The 11792-nt window shown below is 38.2% G+C and overlaps 3 protein-coding genes across 5 annotated transcripts; all 3 read right to left on the reverse strand.

Moving 5' to 3' along the window:
- Window positions 1–496: 496 nt before the first annotated feature.
- Window positions 497–1239, reverse strand: LOC113154329 (hydroxyacyl-thioester dehydratase type 2, mitochondrial). The gene has a single exon (XM_026348458.1). It carries the CDS (start codon window positions 1204–1206, stop codon window positions 718–720), a length of 489 nt encoding a protein of 162 aa, XP_026204243.1. The 5' UTR covers window positions 1207–1239; the 3' UTR covers window positions 497–717.
- Window positions 1164–3953, reverse strand: rpp14 (ribonuclease P/MRP 14 subunit). Of its 2 annotated transcripts, none has more exons than XM_026348460.1 (6): window positions 3812–3953; window positions 3100–3254; window positions 2896–2980; window positions 2050–2126; window positions 1869–1947; window positions 1164–1293 (listed from the first exon to the last, which is right to left on the reverse strand). In XM_026348460.1, exons 2-6 carry the CDS (start codon window positions 3189–3191, stop codon window positions 1237–1239), a joined length of 390 nt encoding a protein of 129 aa, XP_026204245.1. In that variant the 5' UTR covers window positions 3192–3254; window positions 3812–3953; the 3' UTR covers window positions 1164–1236. The 2 variants fall into 2 exon arrangements, with proteins under 2 accessions (XP_026204245.1, XP_026204246.1); XM_026348461.1 differs by having other exon boundaries at window positions 3100–3218; window positions 3812–3951.
- A 620-nt stretch (window positions 3954–4573) lies between these two features.
- LOC113154326 (abhydrolase domain containing 6, acylglycerol lipase) lies at window positions 4574–9106 on the reverse strand. 2 transcript variants are annotated; one of them, XM_026348455.1, is made up of 9 exons: window positions 8982–9063; window positions 7988–8118; window positions 6828–6987; window positions 6528–6641; window positions 6236–6368; window positions 5995–6152; window positions 5761–5815; window positions 5400–5500; window positions 4574–4995 (listed from the first exon to the last, which is right to left on the reverse strand). In XM_026348455.1, exons 2-9 carry the CDS (start codon window positions 8104–8106, stop codon window positions 4825–4827), a joined length of 1011 nt encoding a protein of 336 aa, XP_026204240.1. In that variant the 5' UTR covers window positions 8107–8118; window positions 8982–9063; the 3' UTR covers window positions 4574–4824. The 2 variants fall into 2 exon arrangements, with proteins under 2 accessions (XP_026204240.1, XP_026204239.1); XM_026348454.1 differs by having other exon boundaries at window positions 4575–4995; window positions 9006–9106.
- Window positions 9107–11792: the final 2686 nt, after the last annotated feature.

Consider the following 11792-nt stretch of genomic DNA (forward strand, 5'->3'; position numbering starts at 1 on the left):
AAGTAAATATTCCAGAAAAAACAAACACCCCCTATTTCTCATTTAATAATTCTGATTTGCTGTTTTTCTTTTACCAAAATCAATAATTTTATACCTATATCCAAACTATACTGTGGTATACAAGCAAGCCTTGAAGGTAGTGGGGTCTAGAACTCTGAAATGACATCACTGTTCTTAAAACATAACGTGGCAAAATCCTCATTCATTAAAAAAACAAAAAATAAAAGTTAAGTGTTTGACAGTTTAAGCCTCAATTTATAGTCCAACTGTGAACAAGAGCTGCAGTTTAGCTTCAAATAGACAATCTAAATACACCTGTTGCACTATTTTATCTATACAATTCCTGTCAAATTAACACAGAGAAGAAGACCTTAGGCTTTAAAAATTAATGAATAGACTAAATATGTGGCAGATTATTTGATGTAGGATATCCCGGCACGAGATAAAAAAAATGGTGTAAAATGACAGAGCAAAGGCAATAAAAAAAGAACTGAAATTAAAATATAACTCAGGACTTTTATTCCACATACACAGAGCCGATAAACTAAACATGTAAAACAATAAATTGCAAGTCGTCTGACATGACTATGTGTGTCCTCGAAGACTTTGTTATCAACACAACTAAAACTATGGCATCAAGTTAATAAATTCCATGGTGCAGAAAAGTTGCAGACCTACATCATGCGAACTGCAGGTGCTGTGACCTCTGACCTCCTCTCAACTCTTCTGTTGCTGTTGCTCCTCGGGCATCATCACCATCACCTCCCCCTCCATCACCACCTTGTCCTTGACCGAGCATTTAACAGCAATAAAGGCAAATGACATCTTGATCTTACGGATCTCTGCTTCAGCCAGAACCTCCTCTCCAACGTACAGTGGCGCCGGAAAGCGAATCTCCTGGTACAGGAAGACGCATCCATGGCCGGGCATTCTGGTGCCAAGCACGGCCGATATAAGGCCGTTGATGAGGACGCCATGAACAATCGGTGCCTCGAATGAGGTGGTGCGGGCGTAGTCTGGGTCCAGGTGGAGGGGGTTATTGTCACCTGTCAGCTCGGCGAACAGCTCCACATCGCGGGTAGAGAATGCTTTCGTGATGGAGGCTTGTTGTCCGACATGGAGCAGCCGGCAGGAGGGAAGAGCAGTTGTGATGGAGGACAGGCACAACCGCGGTTTGTTTATGATGCTCCTCCATAAAAAACTCATCCTGAAGATGATGACGCTTTGTGTCCTGCTTCAGTCAAGCTGCAGCTCTCGACTGTTTCCTGTCAACGCCAACAGGAACGGAGACACCTGAAGAAGACATGAGAGGAACCCGTCATCCTGAGCAACATAGAAGTGTTCACTCTTCACTTCGGCTTGATAAAAATATTCTGAACCTAAGTCTCAAATCACACGCTTCTTTTCTATGTGTGCTTAAGGGCGTAAACAGATTTCTGCCAATCAAATTTCCTAATTTTGTGCTCACTACTGCATCGTAACAGGGTGTTGTTCTGAAGTGATAACTGACAAACTGCAAACATACAGTATATCTTTGTACACGGAGCTTCTTGAGTTTTCTGCACAGCCAGTTTCATAGATAAAGAAACATATTTTCACTTTAGGGTTTAGCTGAGTCATCACATAACATTAAAAGGGCACAATATAAAAATTATTCTACAGTGTGCAAACAAAATTTAGCATTAGGTTTCTATTAAATCATTCATATGTACTCAAATTTAATTCATTTAAAACAATCTAAGGTATGAAAAATGAAATTTAGACAAAGCCAAAAATTCTTTCAAATCACTTGTTACTCACTACACTCCGCCAAGGAATATACATATTTGCACAAGCAGGTCTTGTACGTAAGATTAATGTCTGCTGACCTGTAGAACCCTGAAGGCACAGGCCTGGTTCTGGTAGAAGCCCAGCAGAGTCAGGGAACTCCACAGCTTCACCAAACCCCTGAAGACAAACACACAGACAGTTACATTAAAAAGCAAATATGTTTTTAAATAAGAAAAATCACTCCTCCATCTCCGTCAATCCTGCTCCTGCAGCACTTACCTGCTGCAAACACGCAGAAAAGCAGTGCGAGTGTCTTCATCGTACTTTAACAGGTCAAAGTTCAAAGCTGCTCCTACCTGAAGACAAATGCATAAAAAAAGTGTCTGGAACTGACCAAAATTCAAATTGAATAGAATATCCTGGAAATCTGCTGTGATATTCAAATTAAGCTAGTGCTAGCATGTTACTCAAAATGTTACTAATCATCAAATTACAATAAATAAGAAGCTTCTAAACTTACTATTCAAACAGAAATTGTGCAATTGTGCAAAAAGTGAAGGCATCTAAACAAATAGAGCCAGCAGGGGGTCTCTCTTAGTTGAGAATAAAGACTAAAGAATCGACCTGGCTGTGTCCAACAGTTACAGAATCTGCCTATCATTACATTTTCTACCAATCAAATTTCCTAATTTTGTGCTCACTACTGCATCCTAACAGGGTGTTGTTCTGAAGTGATAACTGACAAACTGCAAACATACAGTATATCTTTGTACACGGAGCTTCTTGAGTTTTCTGCACAGCCAGTTTCATAGATAAAGAAACATATTTTCACTTACTATTCAAACAGAAATTGTGCAATTGTGCAAAAAGTGAAGGCATCTAAACAAATAGAGCCAGCAGGGGGTCCCTCTTAGTTGAGAATAAAGACTAAAGAATCAACCTGGCTGTGTCCAACAGTTACAGAATCTGCCTATCATTACATTTTACACCTCATTAATTAACATATAACTTATATAACCACAAAACAATTCCTTGGAGACATTTAAAACACGACTCCACTATCCAGCTTTTGGTTATAATTCTGCAGTAGAAAGAATCAAACATGTGACGTGTTAATTATCTCACCTCTCCATACAAAGTCTTCAGGCCTGTGATGATGAACTGCTTTAGTTCAACTGCACTCAGTTTGGTGGACTCATCCTCCAGCACACTGAACACACACAGAAATATATATATACAGAGTATATATTTATAAAATAATATAAATAACTATCCAATACTGATACTGCGTATTGGATGAATTAAACTAAACGTGTCACTCTGACTTACAGGCAGACCTTCATGTAGTGGTACGGAGAGGCGTTCTTCAACACAACCCGTTGATAACCAGCAGATTTGTCCTTTTTGTCGTCTCCTCTCATCCTATTTAAGCATCCGTGACTTGGTCTCTATCAGGTGTTGAGCAGCAGGTAAATTAGTTCACACTAAAAAACAACAACAATAACTACATGTTTAACAGACATGAACTAAGTTCCACATCATTTTAAATAATATTATTGCCAGGAGTGCATTTGTACACAAATCTATCAATTCTGAAGCAGGAAACCTGTGTGCTGTATTAATAAAAAGGTTTCTGTTATTTAGTCTGAATTCACTATAACTTAATTTTAGCTATTTTTATTTGTTTATTCATCTCATTTATTTTGATTATGACTCAACTCAACACAGCATCACAAAACACAGTCTCCAAATGATATAAAAGCTGAATCCACAACTCTCTTAAACAGTTTAAACAACAAATAAACATTATTAAAATAAACACCACATACAATATATATAAAGAACATGATTAGTGCAACTAATAAACTGGAAACTGAACTAAGAATGAAGTAACTTGACATGAGTTCACCTTTAGCCAAACAAGCTAACAGGAGCTAAAGCTAACTAAGGTATGCTAGATCGTCGCTGCTTCGCTGTCAGCTAAACAGTAAACAGTTCAGAAAAACATGCACTATTCAACATAAAGTCCCATTTTACTGACCTGTCACAGCAGCTACATCAACATTAACAAAAACAGCTGGTTGATAAAGAACCGATCAACATCCGAACGGACCAGCGTGTGCTAGTTCACCTTAGTACAGCGCATGCGCGTCACGTCAAAGATGTGTCCAATAGTGTGATGCATCACTCTGTCACAAATATCATATATCAATATATATATTGCTCAAGATTGTTTCTGTATAGTGGTGGAAGAAATACTCAGATCCTTAGAGTAAAAATACCACAACAAAAATATAAGAAGTAATCAGAAAAATTGCATCAGTAAAAGTAACAATACATACGTAAAATACAATAGTGTAGAAGCAGTCTGTTATAAGTCATGCATTAAAACCCTATTAGCTCAAAATGTACTTTAACTATCAAAAATACTTGCTAAATCTGCAGATTCATTAATTAGTGTGCAAAATGTTTAGGCACATTTAAAGTTTTAAGTTAAGTTTAGTTTTATTTAAAAAAAATACAGTGAGGATGCTTTAACAACGATTAAGAATAGAAATCTCAAGTTCAAATAGTCAATTAATTGAGTAAAGATTTATTTCCGTCTTCCTCAGAGCTGTACAAGTGTTAAGATGACACATTTATACTTTATAATCTAAAGCTGTTATGTATGAATTCACTGAGCTTTTATGAGTTAAATATTTAGTCAGAACACAGTAGGAGACTTTACACACAATAACACCTGTATTCAAATGAAAAGAGAAACTGAAAAACTGTTTTCTGTGAAACAGAAAAATCTCATTGTGATACATTTTTATTCAACATTTTTATTCAACATTTTGTTATAAACTTGTTCAACTTTGCAGCTTTCTGCATGGTGCTGTATTAAGCAGGAACTGGTAAAAACTTCAGGAATATTTAGTTAAATTTTAATCTTCACAGCTTTAAACGCTGTCATTACAGTAAATTAGAAACATTCATCATCATGATTGCCTTATTTTCTTCATCAATACCTTCTATCTCTCCATCCTGAGAAGCACAGTTATAACGTTTCCTTCAGGAATGTTTTTTAGCATCGTCTCCCTGTTCAGACACAAAGTCCATGATGAGTTTGGCGGCTTTCCTCGGCCGCTCCAGCGACACAGAGTGACCACAGCTGTCCAGCAGTTCCACCCTGGCGCTTGGCACAGCTGTTTGAAGCACAGCCGCCCCCGACACATCCAGCACCTGAGAGAGAACAGGTAAAATAAAAATACACATCTCTATTTACAATGACCAACCAACAATTTCCACTCTACCTCCTGAACCTTTACTTCACAACATTTATTAGACATTTACAGATGCTATTTATATAAAGGACACATAATTTAAACTAAACGTCCATAAATTGGTTAAAATTTGCTTCAGCCCAAATAACTATTAAATTAAAGTATAGCTCATGTGTCTTTGCATCTGCACCACTGACCAACTGTTTGTACAGTGAGTAATTTGATATTTTAAGTTTTGCTTCTAGTTTGGAACATTTCATACTGAAAGACAGCTTATTTTAAATATTTAATGTGCAGATGCTGTTTTCTTTTAACATAACTAGTTTTTAAATGACCATCTCTCCATTGCTGTGAATTAATTACCCGGTCTTCCTTTCCCCAGATGACCTGCAGCGGTGATGTGATCAGATGCATGTTTTCCTGAAGCGCTTCACGAGACTTATCTTTGACAATTTCCATGAACACTGAAAACAGACACACGACATGAGACAGGACATGCTGCAGTACTTACTTTCTTGAAACCCATAAAATTGAAAGTCTAAATTAAATCTAAAGGTAATTTAAATTAATGAAAAATAATTTCTTAAGTAGTTAATTTCTTCTACTCTCCTCTTGGCATCAGTTGTCGTTAATTGAAATGCGTTGTCTCTGATGAATAAATGAATGAATAAATTTAATTATTTAGTCTCACTGCAGGGCTACTGATCCATAATTCAGGACTGACCTTCTTTGTAGAAATCATTGTTGGGGATCCTGTTGTCCAAGAGACCCCGCATGATCTGACGACACAACACAACACATAAACACAGAAATATCTCTAAATAGTAGAATAATTAATTAATAACACTATTAATTAAACTAATCAGCTACAACATTAACTCCACCTTATGGTCGATACATAACACTGAGCTTTCTAACCCCTATTGATTCTCAGTCAGCATAACATTTTCCTCTGTACCTGCCGGTGGAGGTTGAGGGGGTTGTGACAGCAGAGTCTCAGCATGTAGTCCAGCTGCTGGATATTGGTGGGGATCAGAGGGATCGCATCTTCCTCCTTAGTTTTCTCCAGCTCCCTCAGACGCTTCACAAACTCGGAGTCTTTGGGATAAACTAGACCTGGAGGACAAAGAGAATCAGCAGGAGAGTGTTTAAACTTGCTCCAGCAAACAGTTTGAACACCAGACATCTTCTGGTTTTACCTGCCGGGCACACCAAGGTGACGCTGCACAGATAAGAGGGGTAAGTAGCAGCAAACAGTCCTGCAACGTTCCCACCCATAGATGTCCCGACCAGGTGGAAGGGTCTTTTATCCAGACCGATACTCTGCACAAACTGCACAGAGAGAGGAAGAGAGCAACAGAGACTATCTCAGTCAAGAGGAATAACAGTTTCCAGTGGTTCTGTGTAGCCTGATGGTAGAGATGAAGCACACAGATGTGAACATCAGGCTGTCTGTTCACGCTAACCACAACCTGACTGTCTCATACAAACCTGGTGGATTCGGGCCACCTGCCCCTGGATGCTGTAGTCTTTAGCATCTGTGCGACTTGTCCCCTCGTGCCCTGGCATGTCCACACACACCACATGCTGGTTTCTGGGGAGGTGCTGAATAGAAAACAAACAAAGGGATTAATACTGAATTAAAGACTTAATTATTAACACAATATAGTGAAACCATCTCCTCTGTCTTTCCTATTACTGGTCTTCGATAAAGATGCTCACTGTGTGTATTTATGTTTTACCCACACACTGTGTATAAACATATATACAGTATAAAGTCTGTAGGTTTACCCTGACGACAGGCAGCCACATGTCCTTGCTGGCGGAGAAGCCGTGCAGCAGCAGCAGTGATGGTGTGGGCCCACCTGGTGTCCCACGACTGGAATAACAGAAACGGTAACTTCCACTGTAGGAATAGCGGATCACCAGCCCCAAACTGCGACGAATATACCTGGAGACAATTAAAAGTCCTTTTTTACCTTATCAGTTTTCAAAGTCCTTCACAGTTTGCTACTCATTCATTCACACAGTCACACTGATGATGTACAAGGAGCTGTCCTGACCTATCTTTCTCTAGCCTGGGGTTTGGGACACTTTGAGTCCACGACAGCTCGACCTCCTGTGCTGCAGCCACTCAAGTACTCAGATATTTTACTTACGTAAATTAGCATGCAAGCATTTTTTCCTGTTTTCATGTCGCTTCACCTCCTGAAAGAGACTTTTCTTTTGAACTTGTGGCTCCTAAACTCTGGACTCTCTACTGTTGGACTTGTGAACCCTGTGGAAACCTTTACAGAGCAGCTCAAGACCCGTGTGTTCAGACGGGTATTTGAGTAGTGACAGAACAACTGCTGATAAAACTGGCAAATGAAAGTGACTCAGTAAAGTATGTGTGAGTCTCTGTGAAGGAGACAGAAGGAATTACTGTAGCAGCCATAATTAATTATTTTTTTTACAGCTTAGACAAAGTCCAGTAGGTGAGGTCACACTAACTCACATCACTTATTACCTAGTAAAATAAAGGTTTATATACCTGTACAGCACAGCAGCAGCCAAACTTAGCTATTTTTACTTTACTATACTTGGTTCAAAGTCAAATATTCACACACAAACTAAACATATACACTTATAAACACATATTCAATACACACATTGACATGTCTGTATAATATAGTAATAAAAAAACACCACCAATTATTTTTTACATATTTATACTGGTGCCTTCATTTAAGTTTAGGATCTGAGCACTTTTTCCACTGTCGTTCATTGTTATTTTAACTTCAGAGCCTTCACAAGTGATAAATTCAGCTTTAGAGAAAACATTAATGTGAACAATAAACACAAACTCACTGAAAACCACCAGGTTAACAGGAGTTTCAATACCAGTAAACACTAATCCACTCCCAGTCTAACCAGTCTGTTATTTTTGTGTGTTGTGTTTGTGTTTTTACCAGTTGTAGGCTTTAAGAAGTGCTCCAGGCCAAAACATAAAGGAGGTGATGAAGGCGAGGATGGGGGCGACCAGAACGCCGCCTGCTAACATGATCGTTTTGCCAACATCGAGCTCCATCGCTGCACACTCCTTTAAAAATAAAACACACAAACAAGTCGTAGTTTAAACTCAGCTCAGTCTCTGAAATGTGGAAACTGACTCAGTTCACATCAGACCGACAGCTACTGAAGCTTTAAGTCCTAAAACCAGTTGAATGAAAATGAAAATGGAATCAGGTTAATATGACCCAAATATTCCAAAATATCACAATAGTGATTTTTTAAAGAAACAAAAAATACAGTTTAACAGAGTTTGTGACCCAAATCAATTAAAATATTAAAACTTTAAACATGCAAGGTGCCCCCTCCCCGCCTAATACAACTAATTATTTAATAATAACCTGTCCAACTTTTACTGAACATATACAAAACACAAAAAATTTATTTATTTCACATTAAATAACTCTAACTGAGAAAAGCTGACGTTTATTAATTTTTAATAAGATCATGACTAAACTCAGGTACAGACGAGTGCTCCATTCAATGACCGTCTGAAACTATGGGTCTGTGACTGTGTCGGAAAATTTATTTAAATATTACACAAAGTTACAGAAAATGAGCGTCAGAATGAAACAGTAGAAACTGGAGTTTACAGTAAAGAAGCAACTTCCCATTTCTTAACGAGTTTCCTGTAAACTGTAGAATTTTTCTTACACGTTTTATTCTGAAATTTCAGGAACAGAGAAGAGATTTAAGGCCGCAGATACAAATGTAAGGTTTGTGATAAACGAGTGTCCTGTTTCTGACTGAGTCCTGAAAACGTTTCATTTTAAACCTGAACACAACACGGACTCTGCAGGTTAACTACACACACACACACACACACACACACACACTGAGAGATGCTGCGGTGAAGAAACGTTAACCTTTTTATTATAAGATGTTTATTATCACCTGTAAATGAGACCTGTACGGTACCTGTCACTGCCGGTGCAGCTGTCCTCCAAACAGTCCGCTCCTCTTCCTCCTCCTCCTCTTCCTCCTCCTCCTCTTCCTCCTCTTTCACCCACGAATTACACAACAGGCTTTCATGTGCACTTAAAGAGGAAGTACAATGTGCTGCATTCAGGAGCTGTCGGAAAGTTTACAACTAGATAGAGAGATAGATAGATGAGGCAAATCAAAACTTTATTAATTACATAAAAAGCAAACTGGATAATATGTAGACTGCCCTTGTGTAAAATAAAACAGGTGTAAAGTAAATCTATTATTTGCCCTTATATGTGTTTAGAGTACAAAAATATATATATTTGCATATGAAGTCGTGAGATACTTTGGAGATCCGTGAATTATTATACTATATTACAAACGTGCTACTGATGAAAAACAGTAAATTAATAATGCAACCAACATATTATTAGGCATTATGTTTAATAGACAGTGTTGTTCAAAATGCAATGAGAAGTCTTGCAAGGTAAAACTAGTTCCCGAGATCCCTGTCCTGACCTTAGACTCTCTGTGGGTCAAGTGCATTAAAACCACTGACAGCTGAAGTAGCATTGTTGCACTCCTTGTTTTCATCACTGGCGTGCAAAGGTTCTTCGGACAGGTTGGGCCATAAAGGATCCACCCACCGAGGGTGTCCAGGGAAAGGAGAATTTGAATAAGCCTTCAAAATGGGACGGCCTTGCTGTGATTTCTGCCTTCAAAGCTATTTTGGCTGAGTGGCCAAATCTTTTTATTGCAACTTCTGCATTGGTTTCGTCATGCACACTGAGTCAAAAAGCACTTTTCCCACAGAGATTAATTGCAAAAGTAGCAGCTGTAGCTCTGGAAACTGTGATTGGCCTTTGAGTAACAAAATAAATCACTGTAAAGTTACACAGAGTTACAACTTTGAAGTGTGTAAAACTGGAGTTTACATTATTACACATCCTGATTATTACTGTCTCTTTTCAAGGTTCAAACCTGACGGTGAACAGTGAAGACAACTTAACTCTTTATTATAATATGTTTATTATCACATGCACAGGATAGGTGCGGCACCTGTCTGAGATCCCTTTGACCTGCAGCCTGTCCACTCTCTTCCTCCTCTTTCACCCAGATTACGTAACATTCTTTTATTTACACTTAAAGAGAAAGTACAAGGACTGTACTGCATCCAGGTACTGACGGAGAGTCTGCAGATAGATAGATTATTATTGCATTTTTATTATTATTATGATCACAAAGTCCCTGTTCTGGCCTTGTTTACTTTGTTTTCCACTAGTTTCCACACGTTCATTCACCTGTTAACCTCTGGTGCAGTTCACCAAGTGACCCGACCTGGTGTCTCCTGTGTTGTGTGGCTGCACTTCCCTGAAGTTATTTCCCTGCCAGATGAGGTGGATTTACCTGTGCTTTAATTTAAAATATATTCACCTGACTCAAGCTTGCTCCCACACTTACGCAAAGTGTTTCTCTTTATAGCTGAATAATTTTATCTAAGCAGCCTCTTTTTATCTTGAAACCCCAGGAAATAGTTAAAATTTAAATATAAAGTACTTTTTTATGTCAAAATGAAACCAGATCCCTATATAAATTAGTTACAAATAGTAAAAAGAAAATAATTTATTTCAGTATACACTGTCTGCAAAGCGACTTACCTAAATAATCACTGATGCAGCCAATTTGTTTTAGAAGTCACAATAAATTAAATGGAGGTTACCTGAATGCAGTGAACCTGCAGAGTCCAGTTACAGGTGAATCAGTATCCTGGCCAAAAATGACACTGTACAGACAAAACACAGGCAGTGCTATGAAAAGTTTAATGAAAAGCATAAGTCAGCAGATAGAAACATTTCCACATGACTGAATATCTCTTTAGATACTTTTAAATCCATTAGTAGGAAATAGAAGGAATATGGCACACGCTTCAATCTTCCTACAGCCAGCTGTGAAGCATGTTGGTGCAGAATCATGATGTGCAGATGTTTCTGAGCAACAGACCCTGGAAATCTTGTAAGTGTAGAGGCTAAAATGAATCCAGCAACATTTAGGAAAAAACTGATTGAAGTGCAACTTGAGTTGTTTTCCATTAAAAGAATGAGCTGGGATCTGTGGAGGTACGGTTCAGTTGGGACACGGAAAGAAGTAACTCTAACTCCACAGTGTGTATTTTCACAGCAGTGCCTGTTTGGTTTCAGAATAACAGGCTCAGCTTTGGTTGTGTTTCAAATAGCCAGTAATGAATAAAGCTAACACTGGACCGATGCTATAACATGCTGGTTTATGATTTTCAAACATTACATTATATAGATTAGCTGAACAACCTAACATAAAGGAGGATAGGACTAAATAAAGTTTGTGGAGAAGAGATATTTGGACTGCAGTATTACTTTTAAACACTTGGCGTCAGTGCTACACATTGTTCTTTTGCTCATTCATAGATTATGTGCAGATTTTGGGGCGACATATACTGTCTCACTCAGGGAAGACTTATTTCAGCAAGACAGTATCAAACTATATGTATTACAACAGCATACAATTCCAGATCTGTCACCTATTGAAAACATTTGTCATGATTCTTCTCTTTCATTATTTTGTTACTTGTAAATTCCTTACTCATTTACTTTCCATTAAATGCTCTTCATCCCATCCCATTTGCCGAAGATGCTTGCATCCAAGCTCATGCCAGACGTTCCTGTTTGTTTTATATTTTTATCTAATAGTTTGAAAACAATTTGGAAATATTATTTGAACATTCACTCTGCCAGTCCTTGCTGT

The sequence above is a fragment of the Anabas testudineus genome, chromosome 5, assembly GCF_900324465.2.
Source record: "Anabas testudineus chromosome 5, fAnaTes1.2, whole genome shotgun sequence".
NCBI lineage: Eukaryota > Metazoa > Chordata > Actinopteri > Anabantiformes > Anabantidae > Anabas > Anabas testudineus.